This window comes from Oncorhynchus masou, chromosome 24 (assembly GCF_036934945.1).
Source record: "Oncorhynchus masou masou isolate Uvic2021 chromosome 24, UVic_Omas_1.1, whole genome shotgun sequence".
In the NCBI taxonomy this organism is placed as follows: domain Eukaryota; kingdom Metazoa; phylum Chordata; class Actinopteri; order Salmoniformes; family Salmonidae; genus Oncorhynchus; species Oncorhynchus masou.
In genome coordinates, this window is record NC_088235.1 from 61,922,330 (window position 1) to 61,939,069 (window position 16,740).

At 45.4% G+C, this 16,740-nt stretch overlaps 1 protein-coding gene across 3 annotated transcripts in view; it reads left to right on the plus strand.

The window, feature by feature from the left end:
* LOC135512442 (inositol polyphosphate-5-phosphatase A-like) overlaps nt 1–16,740 on the plus strand; it is a 223,166-nt gene that overhangs the window by 200,238 nt on the left and 6,188 nt on the right. For all 3 annotated transcript variants that reach the window (XM_064934471.1, XM_064934470.1, XM_064934469.1), the window contains exon 12: nt 8,154–8,227. In XM_064934471.1, the coding sequence (XP_064790543.1) occupies nt 8,154–8,227 (74 nt within the window). The remainder of the gene's footprint in view (nt 1–8,153; nt 8,228–16,740) is intronic.

Sequence of the window (16,740 nt, forward strand, 5' to 3'; positions counted from 1 at the left end):
TATGATTAATAGGATTGTTTAATCAATATTCCCATCGAAATTGTATAATTAATTATCCCGAACGCTGTCAGGCCGGGACGATGGAGAGCCCTGATGAGTATTTGGGAAGATTACATTTTCCGGGAGTGGTGGCGTCGAGCGGCACAGGGGCTTGCTCCTCAGCGGCGGGGCGGAGGTAAAGGGGGCGGGCGGTGGGGGGATATATGTCCCCGTGGACACGGATTCTGTGGAGACGCGTGCCCCCCTCTACCTCCTATTTATCCAGTAGTGCATCCTCCACCCAGTCGCCTCCCCTCCCCTCTCCATCATTGATTTTGTTTCAGTATCTTTTTATTCTAACTTTATCAGTTGTGGTATCAGCTGACGTCCGGGGGAAAGAGGGGGGGGGGTGTTTTTGGAGTCCTGTTGCGAGTGATGAACTTTTCTGTCAGGGCCCGCTCTTCTTTGTCATGCTCCCTGCGTACTCGCGACATTACTCAAGCCGGAAGAATTTTCCAAATGAACTAAATAAATATATAAATAAGGATCAATCACCTTCCCGGCTAAACTTCTTTCATATTTTACCTGTCAGTTTCCTTGAGTGGTAATACAGCAGAATGCTAAATAATGTGTGACCTTAGCTGGGAAGATAAACATGGAAGGCCAGGGAGAATGGGCTCCTGTCCTGTCTCTTATACCTGAATGCCTTGCGACACTGAAAGGCTCATTGTGCTTTTACTAGTTCCTGTTCCTCAGTCTGATCATGAGGTATACAGCATATATATTACTGTATGTACATACTGTACTGTATGTTGATGTCCATGTATGGCTTGTCCTATAAATGTCTCCCTGTCAATGTTTTGGTCTGTAAACGAGCAAAATGTGGATTATAGGAAAAGGCACTTCTGTGTTTTTTTGCCCTTGACACAAGTCTGGGAATACGCACTTGTCGTATGTGGACACCTGCTCGTCGAACGTCTCATTCCAAAATCATGGGCATTAAGTTGGAGTTGGTTCCGCCTTTACTGCTACAACAGCCTCTACTCTTCTGTTTCCGCTAGATGTTGGAATATTACTGCGGGGACTTGCTTCCAGCCACGAGCATTAGTGAGGTCGAGCATGTATGTTGGGCGATTAGGCCTGGCTCACAGTCAGTGTTCCAATTAATCCCAAAGGTGTACGATGCGGTTAAGGTCAGGGCTCTGTGCAGGCCAGTCAAGTTCTTCCAAACCGTTCTCGACAAACCATTTCTGTATGGACCTCACTTTTTGCACGGGGGCATTGTCAGGCTGAAACAGGAAAGGTACTTCCCCAAACTGTTGCCACAGTTGGAAGCACAGAATCGTCTAAAATGTCATTGTATGCTGTCGTCTGGCCCAAACCATTAAAAACAGCCCCAGACCATTATTCCTTCTCCACAAAACTTTACAGTTGGCACTATGCATTTGGGCAGGTAGCTTTCTCCTGGCGTCCGCCAAACCCAGATTCGTCCGTTGGACTGCCAGATGGTGAAGCTGGATTCATCACTCGAGAGAACGCGTTTCCACTGCTCCAGAGTCCAATGGGGGTGAGCTTTACACCACTTCAGCCGAACGCTTGTCATTACACATGGTGATCGTAGGCTTGTGTGCGGCTGCTCGGGCCATGGAAACCCATTTCATGAAGCTCCCTAAGAACAGTTCTTGTGCTTCCAGAGGCAGTTTGGAACTTGGTAGTGAGTGTTGCAACCAAGGACAGATGATTTTTATGTACTTCAGCACTCGGCAGTCCCGTTCTGTGAGTTTGTGTGGCATACCACTTCGCGGCTGAGCCTTAGACTTTTCAAACTTCACAGTAACAGCACTTACAGTTGACCGGGGAAGCTCTAGCAGGGCCGAATTTTGGCGAACTGACTTGTTGAAAAGGTGGCATCCTATGACGGTGCCACATTTAAAGTCACTAAGCTCTTCAGTAAGGCCATTCCACTGACAATGTTTGTCTATGGAGATTGAATGGATGTATGCTCCATTTTATACACCGAATAGCCGAATCGACTAATTTGAAGGGGTGTCCACATACTTTATTGTCTATAGTGTAAGTAAATTAATGAATTAACAATCCCCCTAGAGATGTTAAGGTATTATGCAATTGATATAACCTTAACTATGATAAGAGAGAGCATAATAGGACTGTAGCCTCTAGCCGGCTGGCTGTTTAGGTTGACTCTCTCAAGGCACTCGGCCATTCCCTATCAGCGACAGTTTATTGATTCCACACCAAGTAATGAAGATTTCATAAAACTAAGAAAAAATATGGCCTGGCAATATAAGCCAAATGTGTGCCGTAAAAATAAAATAAAATGACCTTTCACCTCTGTGTGCACTGATGACTTTTAATGGCAGCAGGTGTTGTCAGAGGGATAGTTTGACACGGTGTAAATCAAAGCACAATTATGAGCTTGGACAACCACTGGCCGGGTTGGAGGGACAGTCAGCCCAGAGACCTTTATTCCCCTCTGTTCCTGCAACTTCTCCCTCTTATAACAATCACAGCTAGCGTGATTTAGGTGTGTGTTGCTCATCGAGGAGAAGCAAGAAATCTGGACCCTGCACTTCCTCATCTTTCTCCTTGTCCACGATATTGCCCGAGCCGTATTGGCTAGCAGCCCTCTCCAACAACTCCAAGGTCATTTCGGTTTGACAAATTACTGGGCCAGCTTTATAATGCAACGAGGCCTTGAACCAATATAAACTGGGATTTTTTTTACTGCTGACCTACCAGACCAGCAAATCATTATGCTTAATTGACCCGGGATGAAATGTAGTGTGAAATTTCAGCCCTTGGGTTTTCCAGTCAACCTAAATGAATTACTCAACATTCACTTAAAAGCTCTGTGCACACATACACACACATCATGGAAACACAATGTGCTTCATCACCCCCAACATTGCTCATCTGCTGCCTTTTAAAGGTGTCACTTCTCATCTCGGCTGCACTAACTCTCCATGGAGACAAGAACACCTGTCCACACACACTCACAGAAACAGACCAGTGTACACATACACAGGTACTCTATTAGGGTAAGAATAACAAAGATCTGAGGCACTATAACGCACACAGGGACAATTACGCACTGCACCTCTATAAACTTATATGCTGGCACACTCTTCCACACAAGGTCTCTCTGCACACACACACACACCCTTGGAGCAATGCGTGTCATTGGGAGAACGGTGGTGGTGGTGCACAGTGAAGCGTATCCTCTGGGCTCTATTCCTCATTCAGTGTGTGAGCTCTCCTGTGACCCTGTCTCTGTGAGTTTGATGAATGCCGCACATCTGCCCTCCTGAACCACAGAGACTCTGTCTGAGGGCCCCACTGCCTGGAAAGTAATGGCCACTGTTCTACACCACTGGCGCACACAAACACACACACACACACACAGAAACGCACAGATGCTCACACTTTACACATAAGCATGCATAAAGTATGGAGTAGGCTACTCGCGCTTACCCACAAGCAGTCGCTCATACACACTTGCACAGGCTCCAGGCATACACACACGCATGTACATTTATCCCACATACAGTATGTATGTAAAAATGCCAATAAAGTTTTTATCTGGTTTACAAACGTGTTGGGTTTGCGAATTGATGGCTGTTATTGTACTCCACGGATGTGGTTAACGCTGCTCTTCTGCCTGTCTTGGCCTCCGCTTGGTTAGATGTTTTCTTCTAAATATTATTGCTGTTGTCATTTCACCTAGATGGAGAGTACATTATCATGTAGGTGGAGAGGACATTCCATTCACTCCATTTTTACATGTCGTACAGCAATGTAATGTCATTGTTGTTTGAACTAGCGTTAAATGTACTTGACAGCCTTACACAGGCAGTGTATAGGAACTCATCAGACACTGAGATCTATTTTTGGCTGGTGTTAAGCTAGCGCAATTGTCAAACACATGCTCGTTTGCAATTTTTGTTTTCAAACCCTAGTTGCAGGATTGGTAATTTACCTGTTTTTATATGAGGTCGCTTGCTCTGAGGTGGGACGGGTGGCAAAATGACCATTTCAGTAAGACTAACCAAAAGTTGGTGTTAGCGGAAATGTGGTTGATTATGGCATGGAATTTGACAGCGGAAGTGCAACCTATCTAGCCATGACGAACAGTGCCCATATGCACATGGAACAAGAGATGTGTGCTTTTTGTGCCCGTAAATTTCGTATTTAGGAACGTCAATCCCCCCCCCCCACCCCGTTTCATTTGATTAAAAACCAAGCATAACCGAGAGGAGGGGAGGCTAAGGTTGTTGTTTTTTTGTCATACCCAGTGCATTCACCAAGTCGTCAAGACTATCTATAAAGGGTTTGGCTCGTGAGACCACTTTGAAATCAATCTGAAACCAAAGCCTAAAAGATCACGTAGGCTATATGCCCATCATGGAATGAGAGATGAGGTAATCCGGTGACACTCGTATTTTGAAACGTTTAAGTTATTTTCCTGTAGCAACTGCTTGTTTTTCGTCTTATTAAAAAAACAAGCCCTTATAGTATATCCCTTTGAGCATGGTGAAGTTATTAATTACACTCTGGATGGTGTATCAATACACACAGTCACTACAAAGATACAAGCGTCCCAAAGATACAGGCGTCCTTCCGAACTGTAGTTCCTCAGGGATTTCACCATGGTGACTTAAAAAAAGAGTTTTATGGCTGTGAAATTGAGAAAACTGAGGATGAATCAACAACATTGTAGTTACTCCACAATACTAACCGAAATGACAGAATAAAAAATGTTCCAGAACATGCATCACATCAAAGCAAATGTATTTATGAAAGTGTGGTGCACTTGTCAGTTAACTTTAGTTCTGAAATAACTTCATATTTCCAAGTTCGTAGATATTAGTTTAGAAAGACGTGAAACTGGCATGGGAGCTAGCAAGCTACCAGCTAGCTATAGCTGCTTGCCAAAGGTAGAAAACGGTTGGATTTGACCCAAAAATCGACCAAACTGTTTCAATATTACTGTTGCTGGCTAAATAATTTCATCATGCTTTGTGATGGACCCTTTTTTATGCTGTTTTGGTCCACACAACATGTCTCTCACCTACAGTAGAACCTGATGAACAATATGGGGGGAAACAATAAGCCACTGTCATGCTTTTTTGTCCTACCAGATCCACGGTGAGAAGGTTCTAGCTATTGTATCCCTCTGTCCTTCAACTCTTGTTGGATGTTGATGTCTGGTTTATCAGGTCCCAGGCTCCCATGACTGTTATGATAATTTTTGACAAGTTAATTACAATTAGCTTTTTGCTTTAGCGCCATCTGTACCTGATAGAGCAGATCTAGTCGCACGTGCGGACGTAAGCCATCTAGCGCGAGAAACATATTGGGAGGGAGAATAGAGCAGACCCAGAAGTTCTGACTGAACACACATTTGAGCGGCCCAGGACGGTCCATTTACTTTGTGCTGTTGCCATTTATGCTTTGATATCCTGCGATTTTCATTGGAGCAGTTCCCCCCCTCATAGCATATCTGGCATAACAATCCAAGCAATGTTCACACGGCCTATGCGCCCGTGGAGGCAGAGCTGCTGCTGCTGGCAGTCACTGAAGGGCAGAGTAGTAACAATATATTTTTCAAACAGGAAAACATACACATTTAGCTCACTTTTATGAGCATTTAAAACATAATACATGAATTATATTTTTAAAATAATGTTTTGACCAATCACATGTGTTTCTTCTTTTTTTACCAATTACAAGTGGGGTGCCGCCCCTAACGTCTTAATGGGGCAGTCCGCTGCCCAGCCGAATTGGTGTTGATGACAATGCAAAGACTCAATAACCGACAGAACTTGAGAGAAACACATGCATTAATAAGCCATGGAACGCCTTGATTGGCCACTGAGTGGCCAAGCCCTTGTCATACCTACAACTTGTTTTTTTAATCAAAACCCAGCCCTTTCGCACTAACGTCAGCTATTGCGTTCATAATAAAAACTGTGAAAATAGCAAAAATATCTCTGATACACCTCCAGTCCTACAGCGCTACTGTCAGTGCTTAGATTTACCATTGCATTAGATTTGTTAAAATAGAGCCCACTATCACAGGGGTTGCCGGATATCTATCCGTCGCTCAGGGAGTCAGCAATTTAGTTGCCCCTGCTACCTGCTGATCTCCCAGATAATTAGTGTGTATAAGGAGCTGCTAATTGCACTTCTCACTAATGATTTATGGGATTTGGAAAGAGGGGGAGATGGAGGAGGGGTGGGGGGGGGTGGGTTGTAAGTCGGTGCTGGTGCAGTCAGAGGTTGTGCGGCTGGGGGAGGGAACATGATTGATGAAGACTGTTTGGATCCACTGTCAGCTTAGAGAGACAGACCTCCACCATCAGCAGCAGACTGGGGGCTGTGGTAGGACAGGACAGGTATGGCTCTGGAACAGCCAGGCCAGGGACACACACATCAACACTGGTCAGCTGTTCTCACACACATGCCTTTATGTACCACCACAGTGTTCATGACACTTATACAGTATGGTGGTAAAGGCACAAATCCACACGTCAAAAAAAGAAGAGAAAGGAAGCTAACACAATTATCTGACACTTACTCTTGCACGCAGGAGCCACACACTCATAGTTATTCACTCAGTGAGTGATGACTGACGCAGAGGATATTACATGCTGTAATACATTTTTCTTTTACCCTTTCTGAAGGCACTGTAGTTATGAATAAATTATTCATACCCATTGACTTATTCCTCATTTTGTTATAACCTGAATAAATAAAAATTAATTACATTTGGGATTTTTCTTACCCATCTACACACAATACCCCATCATGACAAAGTGAAAACATGTTTTTAGAAATGTTTGCAGATGTATTGAAAATTATATACAGAAATGTAATTTACATAAGTATTCACAAGTAGTCAATACATGTTAGTCACCTTTGGCAGCGATTACAGCTGTGAGTCTTTCTGGTTAAGTCTCTAAGAGCTTTGCACACCTGGATTGTACAATATTTGCCCATTATTCTTTAAAAAATTATTCAGTCTGTTAAATTGGTTGTTGATCATTGCGAGGCAACCATGTTGTCAAGTCAAAAATGTAACTCGGGCACACAGGAACATTGACTGTCTTCTTGGTAAGCAACTCCAGTGTAGATTTGGCCTTTTAGGTAATTGTCCTGCTGAAAGTTTAATTCATATCCCAGTGTCTGTGCTTAGCTCCATTCTATTTATTTTTTTATCCTGAAAAACTCCCCAGTCCTTAATGATTACATGCATACCCATAACATGATTCAGCCACCACTATGCTTGAAAATATGGGATAGTGGTACTCAATAATGTGTTGTATTGGATTTGCCCCAAATATAACACTTTGTATTCAGGACAGAAAGTTAATTCCTTTGCCACATCTTTGGCAGTTTTACTTTAGTGCCTTGTGGAGTAACTACAATGTTGTTCATCCATCCTCAGTTTTCTCCTATCAGAGCCAATAAACTTTTTTAAAGTCACTATTGGCCTCATGGTAAAATCCCTGAGCGGTTTCCTTCCTCTCCGGCAACTGAGTTAGGAAGAACACCTTTATCTTTGTAGTGATTGGGTGTATTGATACACCATCCAAAGTGTAATTAATAACTTCGCCATGCTCAAAGGGATATTCACGGTCGGCTTTTTGACATTTTATACCCATCTACCAATAGGTGCCCTTCTTTGCGAAGCATTGGAAAACCTTCCTAGTCTTTGTGGTTGAATCTGTGTTTGAAATTCACTACTCGACTGAGGGACCTTACAGATAATTCTATGTGTAAGGTACAGAGATGAGGTAGTCATTCAAAAACTATGTTAAACACTATTGCACACAGAGTGAGTCCATGCAACTTGTGACTTTTTAAGCACATTTTTACTCCTGAACCTGTTTAGGCCTGCCATAACAAAGGGTTTGAATACTTATTGAGTCAAGACATTTCAGCTTTTCATTTTTTATTCATTAGTATTAAAAAAACAACATAAAAGGCTGACATTATGGAGTGTATAGGCCAGTGACACAAAATCTCAATTTTAAATTCAGGCTGTAATACAACAATGTTTTGAAAAAGTCAAGGGGTGTGAATACTTCCTGTGTGCACTGTATCTCTTTCTTCCTCCTTTCATCCCCCTCCTCCCCTCTCTCTCTTCACAGTTTTTACAGTTTGACAGTGAGCTGTCCTGTTTCAAGGAACGGCTGCACGAGCTGGAGATATCCTTTCCTCCCAGGTATGGAATCCTCTGTGTCTCCTTGTGAATCAATGTCTAAATGAACCATACCTATTCAACTCAAGCCACTCCTGTTATTTAGGAAAATACTTGTATATTATATTGTGTGTTTCTTCCATATTGGTATGGTACAAGGCACAATCAACACCAATTAAAACGATTGAGGTCTTCCAGAGCTGAAACCATCTATTACCCTGGACATTAATTGGTATCTGTATTGGTACCTACCTGTAACTATCTAAACTCAGATAAGAAATTAACGCCCCTTTTTCAAGACCCTGTCTTTCAAAGATAATTCGTACAAATCCAAATAACTTCACAGATCTTCATTGTAAAGGGTCTAAACACTGTTTCCCATGCTTGCTCAATGAACCATAAACAATTCATGAACATGCACAAGTGGAACGGTCGTTAAGACACTGACAGCTTACAGACGGTAGGCAATTAAGGTCACAGTCATGAAAACGTAGGACACTAAAGAGGCCTTTCTACTGACTCCGAAAAACACCAAAAGAAAGATTCTCAAGGTCCCTGCTCATCTGTGTGAACGTGCCTTAGGCATGCTGCAAGGAGGCATGAGGACTGCAGATGTGGCCAGGGCAATAAATTGCTATGTCCGCACTGTGAGACGCCTAAGACAGCACTACAGGGAGACAGGATGGACAGCTGATCATCCTCGCAGGAATGTCAGTGTTCTGCCATGGCCAGCGAAGAGCTCGGATCTCTATCCCATTGAGCACGTCTGGGACCTGTTGGATCGGAAGGTGAGGGCTAGGGCCATTCCCCCCCAGAAATGTCCGGGAACTTGCAGGTGCCTTGTTGTCATTGCAGGCAATCTCAACGCTGTGCGTTAGAATGGAAGACATCCTCCTCCCTCATGCGGTACCCTTCCTGCAGGCTCATTCCGACATGACCCTCCAGCATGACAATGCCACCAGCTATACTGCTCTTTCTGTGCTTGATTTCCTGTAAGACAGGAATGTGAGGGCTAGGGCCATTTCCCCCAGAAATGTCTGGGAACTTGCAGGTGCCTTGGTGGAAGAGTGGGGTAACATCTCGCAGCAAGAACGGGCAAATCTGGTGCAGTCCATGAGGAGGAGATGCACTACAGTACTTAATGCAGCTGGTGGCCACACCAGATACTGACTGTTACTTTTGACCCCCCCTCCCCTTTGTTCAGGGACGCATTATTACATTTCTGTTAGTCGCATGTCTGTGGAACTTGTTCAGTTTATGTCTCAGTTGTTGAATCTTATGTTTATACAAATATTTACATTAAGTTTGCTGAAAATACATGCAGTTGACAGTGCGAGGACGTTTCTTTTTTTTGCTGAGTTTATTACCCTGCACATTAATTGGTACCTGTATTGGTACCTACTAGTAACTATCTATTGTCCTGTATATTACCTACTACCCCTGTCTATTACCCCATAAAGGGCCTACTCTCTGCCCTTCACGATCATTGGCCATGAAATGGTGTGCCTATCCCTCATACCCTTCATCTTGCATTCTAACCATGTGTTTAGTCACAGTAGGTATTCACTTAGTTATCCAGGATTCAGTTAACGGTGTACAAATCCTTACTTTTTGGAAGGACTCATTCTATCCATTGGTAAGAATGTGTTGTAAAAAGAAGTGGACCTTACTACTAACCTTACTAAAGCACCACGTCACTGACGAGCAGAGTAAATCAGCAGTGCACAAACAGGCTGATGTTTTGCTCCATTAATGGTATGGGGCCTTAACATTACTCAATCAACCCTCTTGGGCCAAATGGCTTTGTTTGTGCCAAATATATGTTTGATGGTTATCAATTGTTTAGTATGATTGGATGTGCTTCTAAACTGCTCCCCTGGGTAGGTAGGTGTGTGTGTGTGTGTGTGTGTGTGCGCATGTGCGTTTGTATTTGTGTGTATGTGTGTGTCTGTTCTTGCTTGTGTGTGTGAAGAGCACTGCATTGATATTCCGTCGCGGTGGGAGTTGGGGGACCATGGAGAGGGGGGTCCTTCTCATCTCCTCTTCCTCAAACAAATGCATTTGCAATTAGCCCTTTTCAGAGCAGAGGGAGGGCAAGCACACACACCGGCCTGTGTGGGAATATGTTTTGGCGGTGGCGCGATAATGGCGCTTGACCTTTCACTCGTGACTCAATCAGTGCAGATAATGAAATGCTGTAATCAAACAATAATTACTTGATAAACTGCTCTGGTGGCGGGTGTGGAGCCGGACCGGTGGTGTGTGTGTGTGTGTGTGTGTGTGTGTGTGTGTGTGTGTGTGTGTGTGTGTGTGTGTGTGTGTGTGTGTGTGTGTGTGTGTGTGTGTGTGTGTCAAGGTCCTGCCAGTCACTGTTTTTAAATTACTCCGTGTCTTAATCAGGGACCCCATTTACATCGCTTTGCATAAGTGACATCTGGATTTATTGTCCTTTTACACTCGGTGACTTTTGCACCTATCTATCCATAATATAATATTGAATCATCGTCTCCCTGCCGAGTGAATGAACAGGCTTGCTGTGAAAGAATACGAATGATGTTCACCTAATGGGGACATGATGAATCAAATTGCTAAAACCTGGGCATAGCGTATGAAATTTGATTCAATCCACTCAGCGTCTGATACAAGCCACTTCCTTGTCAGTGGTTAATGAGTAGAAATGGCCTAGTTAAACTTAAACAACCCTCTCCCATTCACGTAACACACACTTGCACTAACACATTCAAACACCGCATACATACTTGTCCCCCTCCCCCTGTCAGATCATCCTTGTGCTCCATGAGCAATCAAGCACACAATGATTGTTCTCCATCACATAGCCTGCTCCGGAACAGCCCCTCACCATCTGTGAGGTTAATACTCCCCTTATCACAAGCCGCAGAGGCCCCCTGCACGCACGCACATACACACATGCTTGCTTACATTCAATCTCGAAATCAATAATGTTCAATATGGTTCATTCTATGAATTCATCCTGCATGTGGAAGTCTTTGTCCACCTGTGTAATTGGATAACCATAGCCTAGTTGCTGTAGGTCAGTTAGCATGTTGCCGGGGATAACGATGTCATCAAACCCTCACTTATTTTAGTTTTGGGATCAGGGTCGGTATTCTCAACGCGTCTCAGCGGAGGAGTGCTGGTACAGGATCAGTTTTGCCTGTTTAGATAATAATGAGTGCGATTGTATGGACGGCGGGGGACTGAGCTAAGATCAGCACTACTACTCTGAGACCGTTTATGAATACAGGGCCAGAGCTGTGTGTATGAGGTTGTGAAAATATGTAGCAGCGAGAGAGAGAAAAAAAATGATGATCCTCTTTCACCTCCACCAGGCTGCAGTAAAAACCACCCCAAACTGGAGGTTCCATTCCGTTTTTAGAATAAGACACTATAGTGTTATTGAGACTATACATTATTTCAGTGTCTGTCGCGCACGTTCTCGTGCATCATGTTTGCATTTCTGGAATGTGCTACAAGCTGTAGATATAATATCGCTCCAGCTTCAAGAAGCCGTCTGTCAAAGTTGGCCCGTGACATGTCTAAGCACTCGGCCACCGGGGTGTGGAATTTAGCCGTAGCCCGCGAGAGTTGTACCTGGTGCCAGCCGGCTGCCGCACGCTGATAGGCTGCGGGGTATCCCCATTCACACAGAAGCACACACACTCATACACACAAGTATGCTCAAATGCGATATCGGTTGGAGTTCAGTAGTTGGGAGGGGCGCAGTCTTTCAAGACGGGTTTATCAATTGGAAACGAACCTTGTGATAAAAATAGTTAGCCATCCACCCCCCCCCCCCCAAAAGATGATATTACAAAGACTATCATCTTTGTAACAAACGACAGCATGGACCCAAGACTCAAAATAACTGAATGGTGTACTTGAAATGGTACAATTCTGATTATGTTTGCTGGAATAGCATAACTAAGGTCATCTCCCCAAAACATCTGAGGAGGCTGAGTAACTTATGTTATTCATATATTTTGATTGATTTTAGGAGAATGCTTTTAGTACTGCCCGTTATCTGATTTATTTGCTCTTTTTTTTTTTTTTTGGTCTAAGATCGATGCAAAAATGTAATCTAAACCTGGAGCGGGGGGGAATTCAGTGAACAATGAGAGAGTAGGGGAAGAATGTATTCCTGCTTTAACCAGATTACCCTGAATGGGCTCGGAGGGAGCTTTTGAGCGACATCAGACAGACTGGCGTTCTAACTCTATCAGTGTACAGCCCCAATGAGTCGACTACTCCGAGAGGGAGGAGGAAAGAGGGATAGTGAGAGTGGAACAAGAGAAGGAGGGGAAGACACTTGAGCTAGGAAGGATGGCTCCAGTCCCATGAGTCTGTGTTTGCCAAGTCTAGACAGGCCAGGGGCGAGAGGAGCAAAGTGGCCAGGGGGTTGCGAGGCAGGCAGGGCCCGGGTGTGCGAGGAGGAGGGCTGATAAACAGTTGTCTCTTCACCGTTTGGTGTTTAACAGGAAGCCGGGAGCGCCCCGGGACCAACCTTGGCATGTTAGCATACATTTTTCCAAACATGGCGGGTCTATGACGATGGGCCGAAGACTGTGTGTGTGTGTGTGTGTGTGTGTGTGTGTGTGTGTGTGTGTGTGTGTGTGTGTGTGTGTGTGTGTGTGTGTGTGTGTGTGTGTGTGTGTGTGTGTGTGTGTGTGTGTGTGTGTGTGTGTGTGTGTGTGTGTGTGGTAGTGTGTGTGTGTGTGTGTGCCCTTGTGCATCTGATGGCCAGTGCAAGCCAAGTGAAGTCCTGTCCTCTGAAAGGTCCTCCTATACTGCGGTGGAGGCGCTTGACTGTTTATGGGGTACCAGAGATGTCCGTTAGCCACTGTTTCCTTTAGCGCCGCAAAAGAGAGATTCTAAGGCACGCACACAGCTGATATTGTTTGCTGGAGTGTCGATGAGATCGTGCGTTATCACACACAATCAGCTGAATAGGAACATTGTTTCACACTCTCAACACATCCATCGTTCTAACTGCTGGGGATCCATTGAAAATGTGGAAGGGGCTATTGTAGGATATATATGTACAATGGCCGTGTGTCTGTGTGCTTCTTCCCTGGGCTGATGCTTCGCTGGGATGAGAGGGAGCCTTTTGTTTAAATGGCTCTGGTACAAAGAGGGTTAAACAGACGCTCAAGACTTCCTCCTGAGTGGAAAGGGGGCTGCTGAATAGTTGCAGCTCTTCACCGATACAGAAACTCTTGCACAGAGTGTTGCAGTCGGTCCAACACACACACCACCACCTCTGAGCAACCTGTGGCATTTGACACTGTGTTTGTATTGGGCCAATGTTGTGGCGGAGAGCTCTCCAACCTTGAAATGTGGAGCAAACATTCAGGGAGTTTTATTGATAGCCGTTTGTGCGGCTGATCTTTGTGAATGAAAATTGAGGTGTGTCGCTCCTCGTTTCCGTCTTTGCTTTGTCAAGCCTCCCCTGGTAACGGTAAACAAATATGGCAGAGCGGGAGAGGTGAGTCATTTGGGAGGGAAAAAAGTTTACTTTACCGTAAAAAGAAAACAACCTGACGGCTAAGCCAATCCCTGCGTCCGTACAGCCCCATCGACACTGAGTCATGTGACATTAGCCCCATGATGCCCCTCCTTACCTCTGCCCGTGTGTCATTCATTCTGTAACCAATCTTATCTCTGGCTCCCTGCCCTGCCCATATTCACTAGTTTATATTCCCTTCGTTAAATACGGCCACACTCAATTGGCCCCTGTTTGGCTTGTCACTTATTTGTCATTATGTAAAACAAGATAACGGAATTTGGCCAGGAGATAGGAAATGTTGGACACAACAGAGCGGGGATGGTGCTCGACAGTGCTGGGTGACTGCAGCTTGGGGAGAAGAGCTCCCAACTGGCCTGGCCCGGCCCATTTCCGCTCTCTCTCTCTGGATGGTGAGGCTGAGTGATACCAGACCTGGGTTCAAATAATTGAACTTCCTTGTGCAATGGAACCTGTAGAATAGCTGCAAAAGTGCAAATGCAAACCCCACCCATCTGGCACGTTTAGAGCCAACTCTAAAAGTTTTTGAACCCAGGTCTGACTGACGCACAGTAGGGCTGGGTTTCACGTCGCCGATGCTTGGTACTGCTCAAACACACGACTGACCAGGCTTTTCACACTCACCAGAAAAAAACCTATGAGTGATGTTGCAGCAGGAAGTCGAACATTAAAAGCCCACATGAAGAATGAGTAATGGTGTGGTGGCTTTGAGAGACATGTTGGATATGTGGAAGTTCCCCGTGTTGAAGTCTGAACTTTACACTAGAGGTTATAACCCAACAAAAGAGGATGTTTTCAATTGTGTGCAGGTGCACATTTTGACTTCCTCATTTCCGATGCTTCCTGTCATCCCATAGTGATTCTTGGTTGCAATATAAGCATTGGCAACAGCTCACGGCTCCTTATAACCACCTTTATGAATGCATGTGAATATATTCACAGTGCACTATGCATTACCTACAGGTGGTTCATAGAAACTGTTAGCAGATCTGCTGGTGAACCTCTGGTCTAGGTAGTTAAGCCAGTTGCAGCAGCACCACAGTAGCCTACCTGAGGGACCGAAGTTGGGCCAGCGGAGTGTGTGTGTGGGTCTCCGTCTCACAGCGAACATGGCAGACTCATACACACAGGTGGGCAATTGTTGAGTTTATCAGCTCGGGCCCCATTTAATTAGTGTAATTAGTCTTGCTGCGGGCAATAAGAGACCGATAGGAGCTGACGGGCTCCGGCCGCGCACACCCACTAGCCCCGTTTGCTTTCAGATACGTTTGTATCTGCGCTAATCGGACACATTAATCACACAGGGCTCCCCAAAGCCGCCACTGATGTTTGCTGTTGCATTAGGACCTGTTATCTCAATTGGAGCCATTGGAGGGTGCGGTGAGGAGGGGAGGAGGAGTGTAGGGTAAGACTGCCTGCAGATAGACATTATCGTTCAATTGCCATTGTTGAGTATCGCTAATCCCCTTATACGGTGATTAATAACCTTTTCCCGATTTGTTATTTCATTATCAAAAACAGTTAGGTAATAGTGGTTTTGTTTTTTGTTAATGTGCTCCACAGCAATTTGCTACAATAGGTTGGTACTCCCTTACGATAGAGAGATCGCATAGTCATTTAGGGCCAGTTCACTGTATGGACTGGAGAGTCTGTAGCTAGGCCAACCACTGAAGATCGAGCCACTTTGATGACACTGCTCTTTTCCTCCCGCACTCTCGCTTTACTGTCGGAGCCCTCTCTATCCCCTCTCCTCTCTCTGCTGCTCGGCATCCCTCGTCCTATTCTTCCTCTCGTCTTTGAAAGACTTTCATCCGGAGGATCCCTCCATCAACCCTTCTTTAGCATACCAAAACCTGCTGCATTTCCACATGCTTTAACATGCCATTAATGCTAATTGGAGGCTGGAGGCTCTGTAAAGGAGCCCTCTCTGCAGGCCTGTTTGTTCACCCAGCAGGGGGGTGCTGTGCGCTGGCCGGATGTGGGTACCTCTCGTCCCCTATTCCCCCCCTCCCCCTCTGCCCCGCCCTCCCGTAGTCCCCAGTCTGTGGTCGTACTGGTCGCCATGGCACAACTGTAGCATCCCCCCTTGTGCTGTGGCAGCTGTGTGTGTGTGCGTGTGTGTGCGTGTGTGTGTGCGTGTGTGCGTGTGTGTGTGTGTACGTGCGCACCTCTGGAGGTGTTTACCAGGCCTCTGTTTGCGCAGTTGGTTTCCTGCCTGGCTACCTGAGAGTGACACAATCACCCTTCATGGCTTCAATGTGACAGTGTATGGCCTGCCCTGCACAGCATGGCTGGTTGGTTGGCCTAAAGAGGTGCCTGTGTGTGTCGTAGCAGCCACTAGTTAGCTAGGTGAATGTATCCGATAGCTGTGTGCTAGCAGCCTCTCATTCGGACCTATGGACCCATCTGACTGACTGGAGAATACTGGGAGTGGGGGGGGGGGGGGGGTCACATCACATTATGGTGTAAAACACACGTGCATACACAGGAAGATGTGTGCTCACACAAACATACACACACAGAAACATAATAATCGCACTGTTACTTTCAAGTCTTCAAACGTCGTCACCTGAGCGTCTCGACAATGGAGAATAATATCGGACGGCTGGGGTTATTTTGTCATTCGTTTATTACTGGCCCCGGGGGGGAAACGTGTGTTGCGTTACGCCACGGTGAGCCCTGTGTGTAGCACTGAAGGAGCAAATTGGATTGGTATTACAGTATGTAAACCCGGTCCTATCCTGATGAGCCGCACAAACAAATTGGATTGGTGGCATGTAAATCTAATGCAGTTTGATGAGCTGTAGGGCTAAATTGAATTCTCAACAATGTAAATCTGCATCGGCTCGATGAGGTTCCCGGCGGGCCCGGGCTACTTAAATCATCCGATTGTTCCTCCTGTTACCAGATACAATCTCACTTGGCCATTTGCCACAGCCCTAATCTCTTTTTGATGGCTGCATAGGGATGTAGAGGGGGAGGAGGGGGGAGAGAG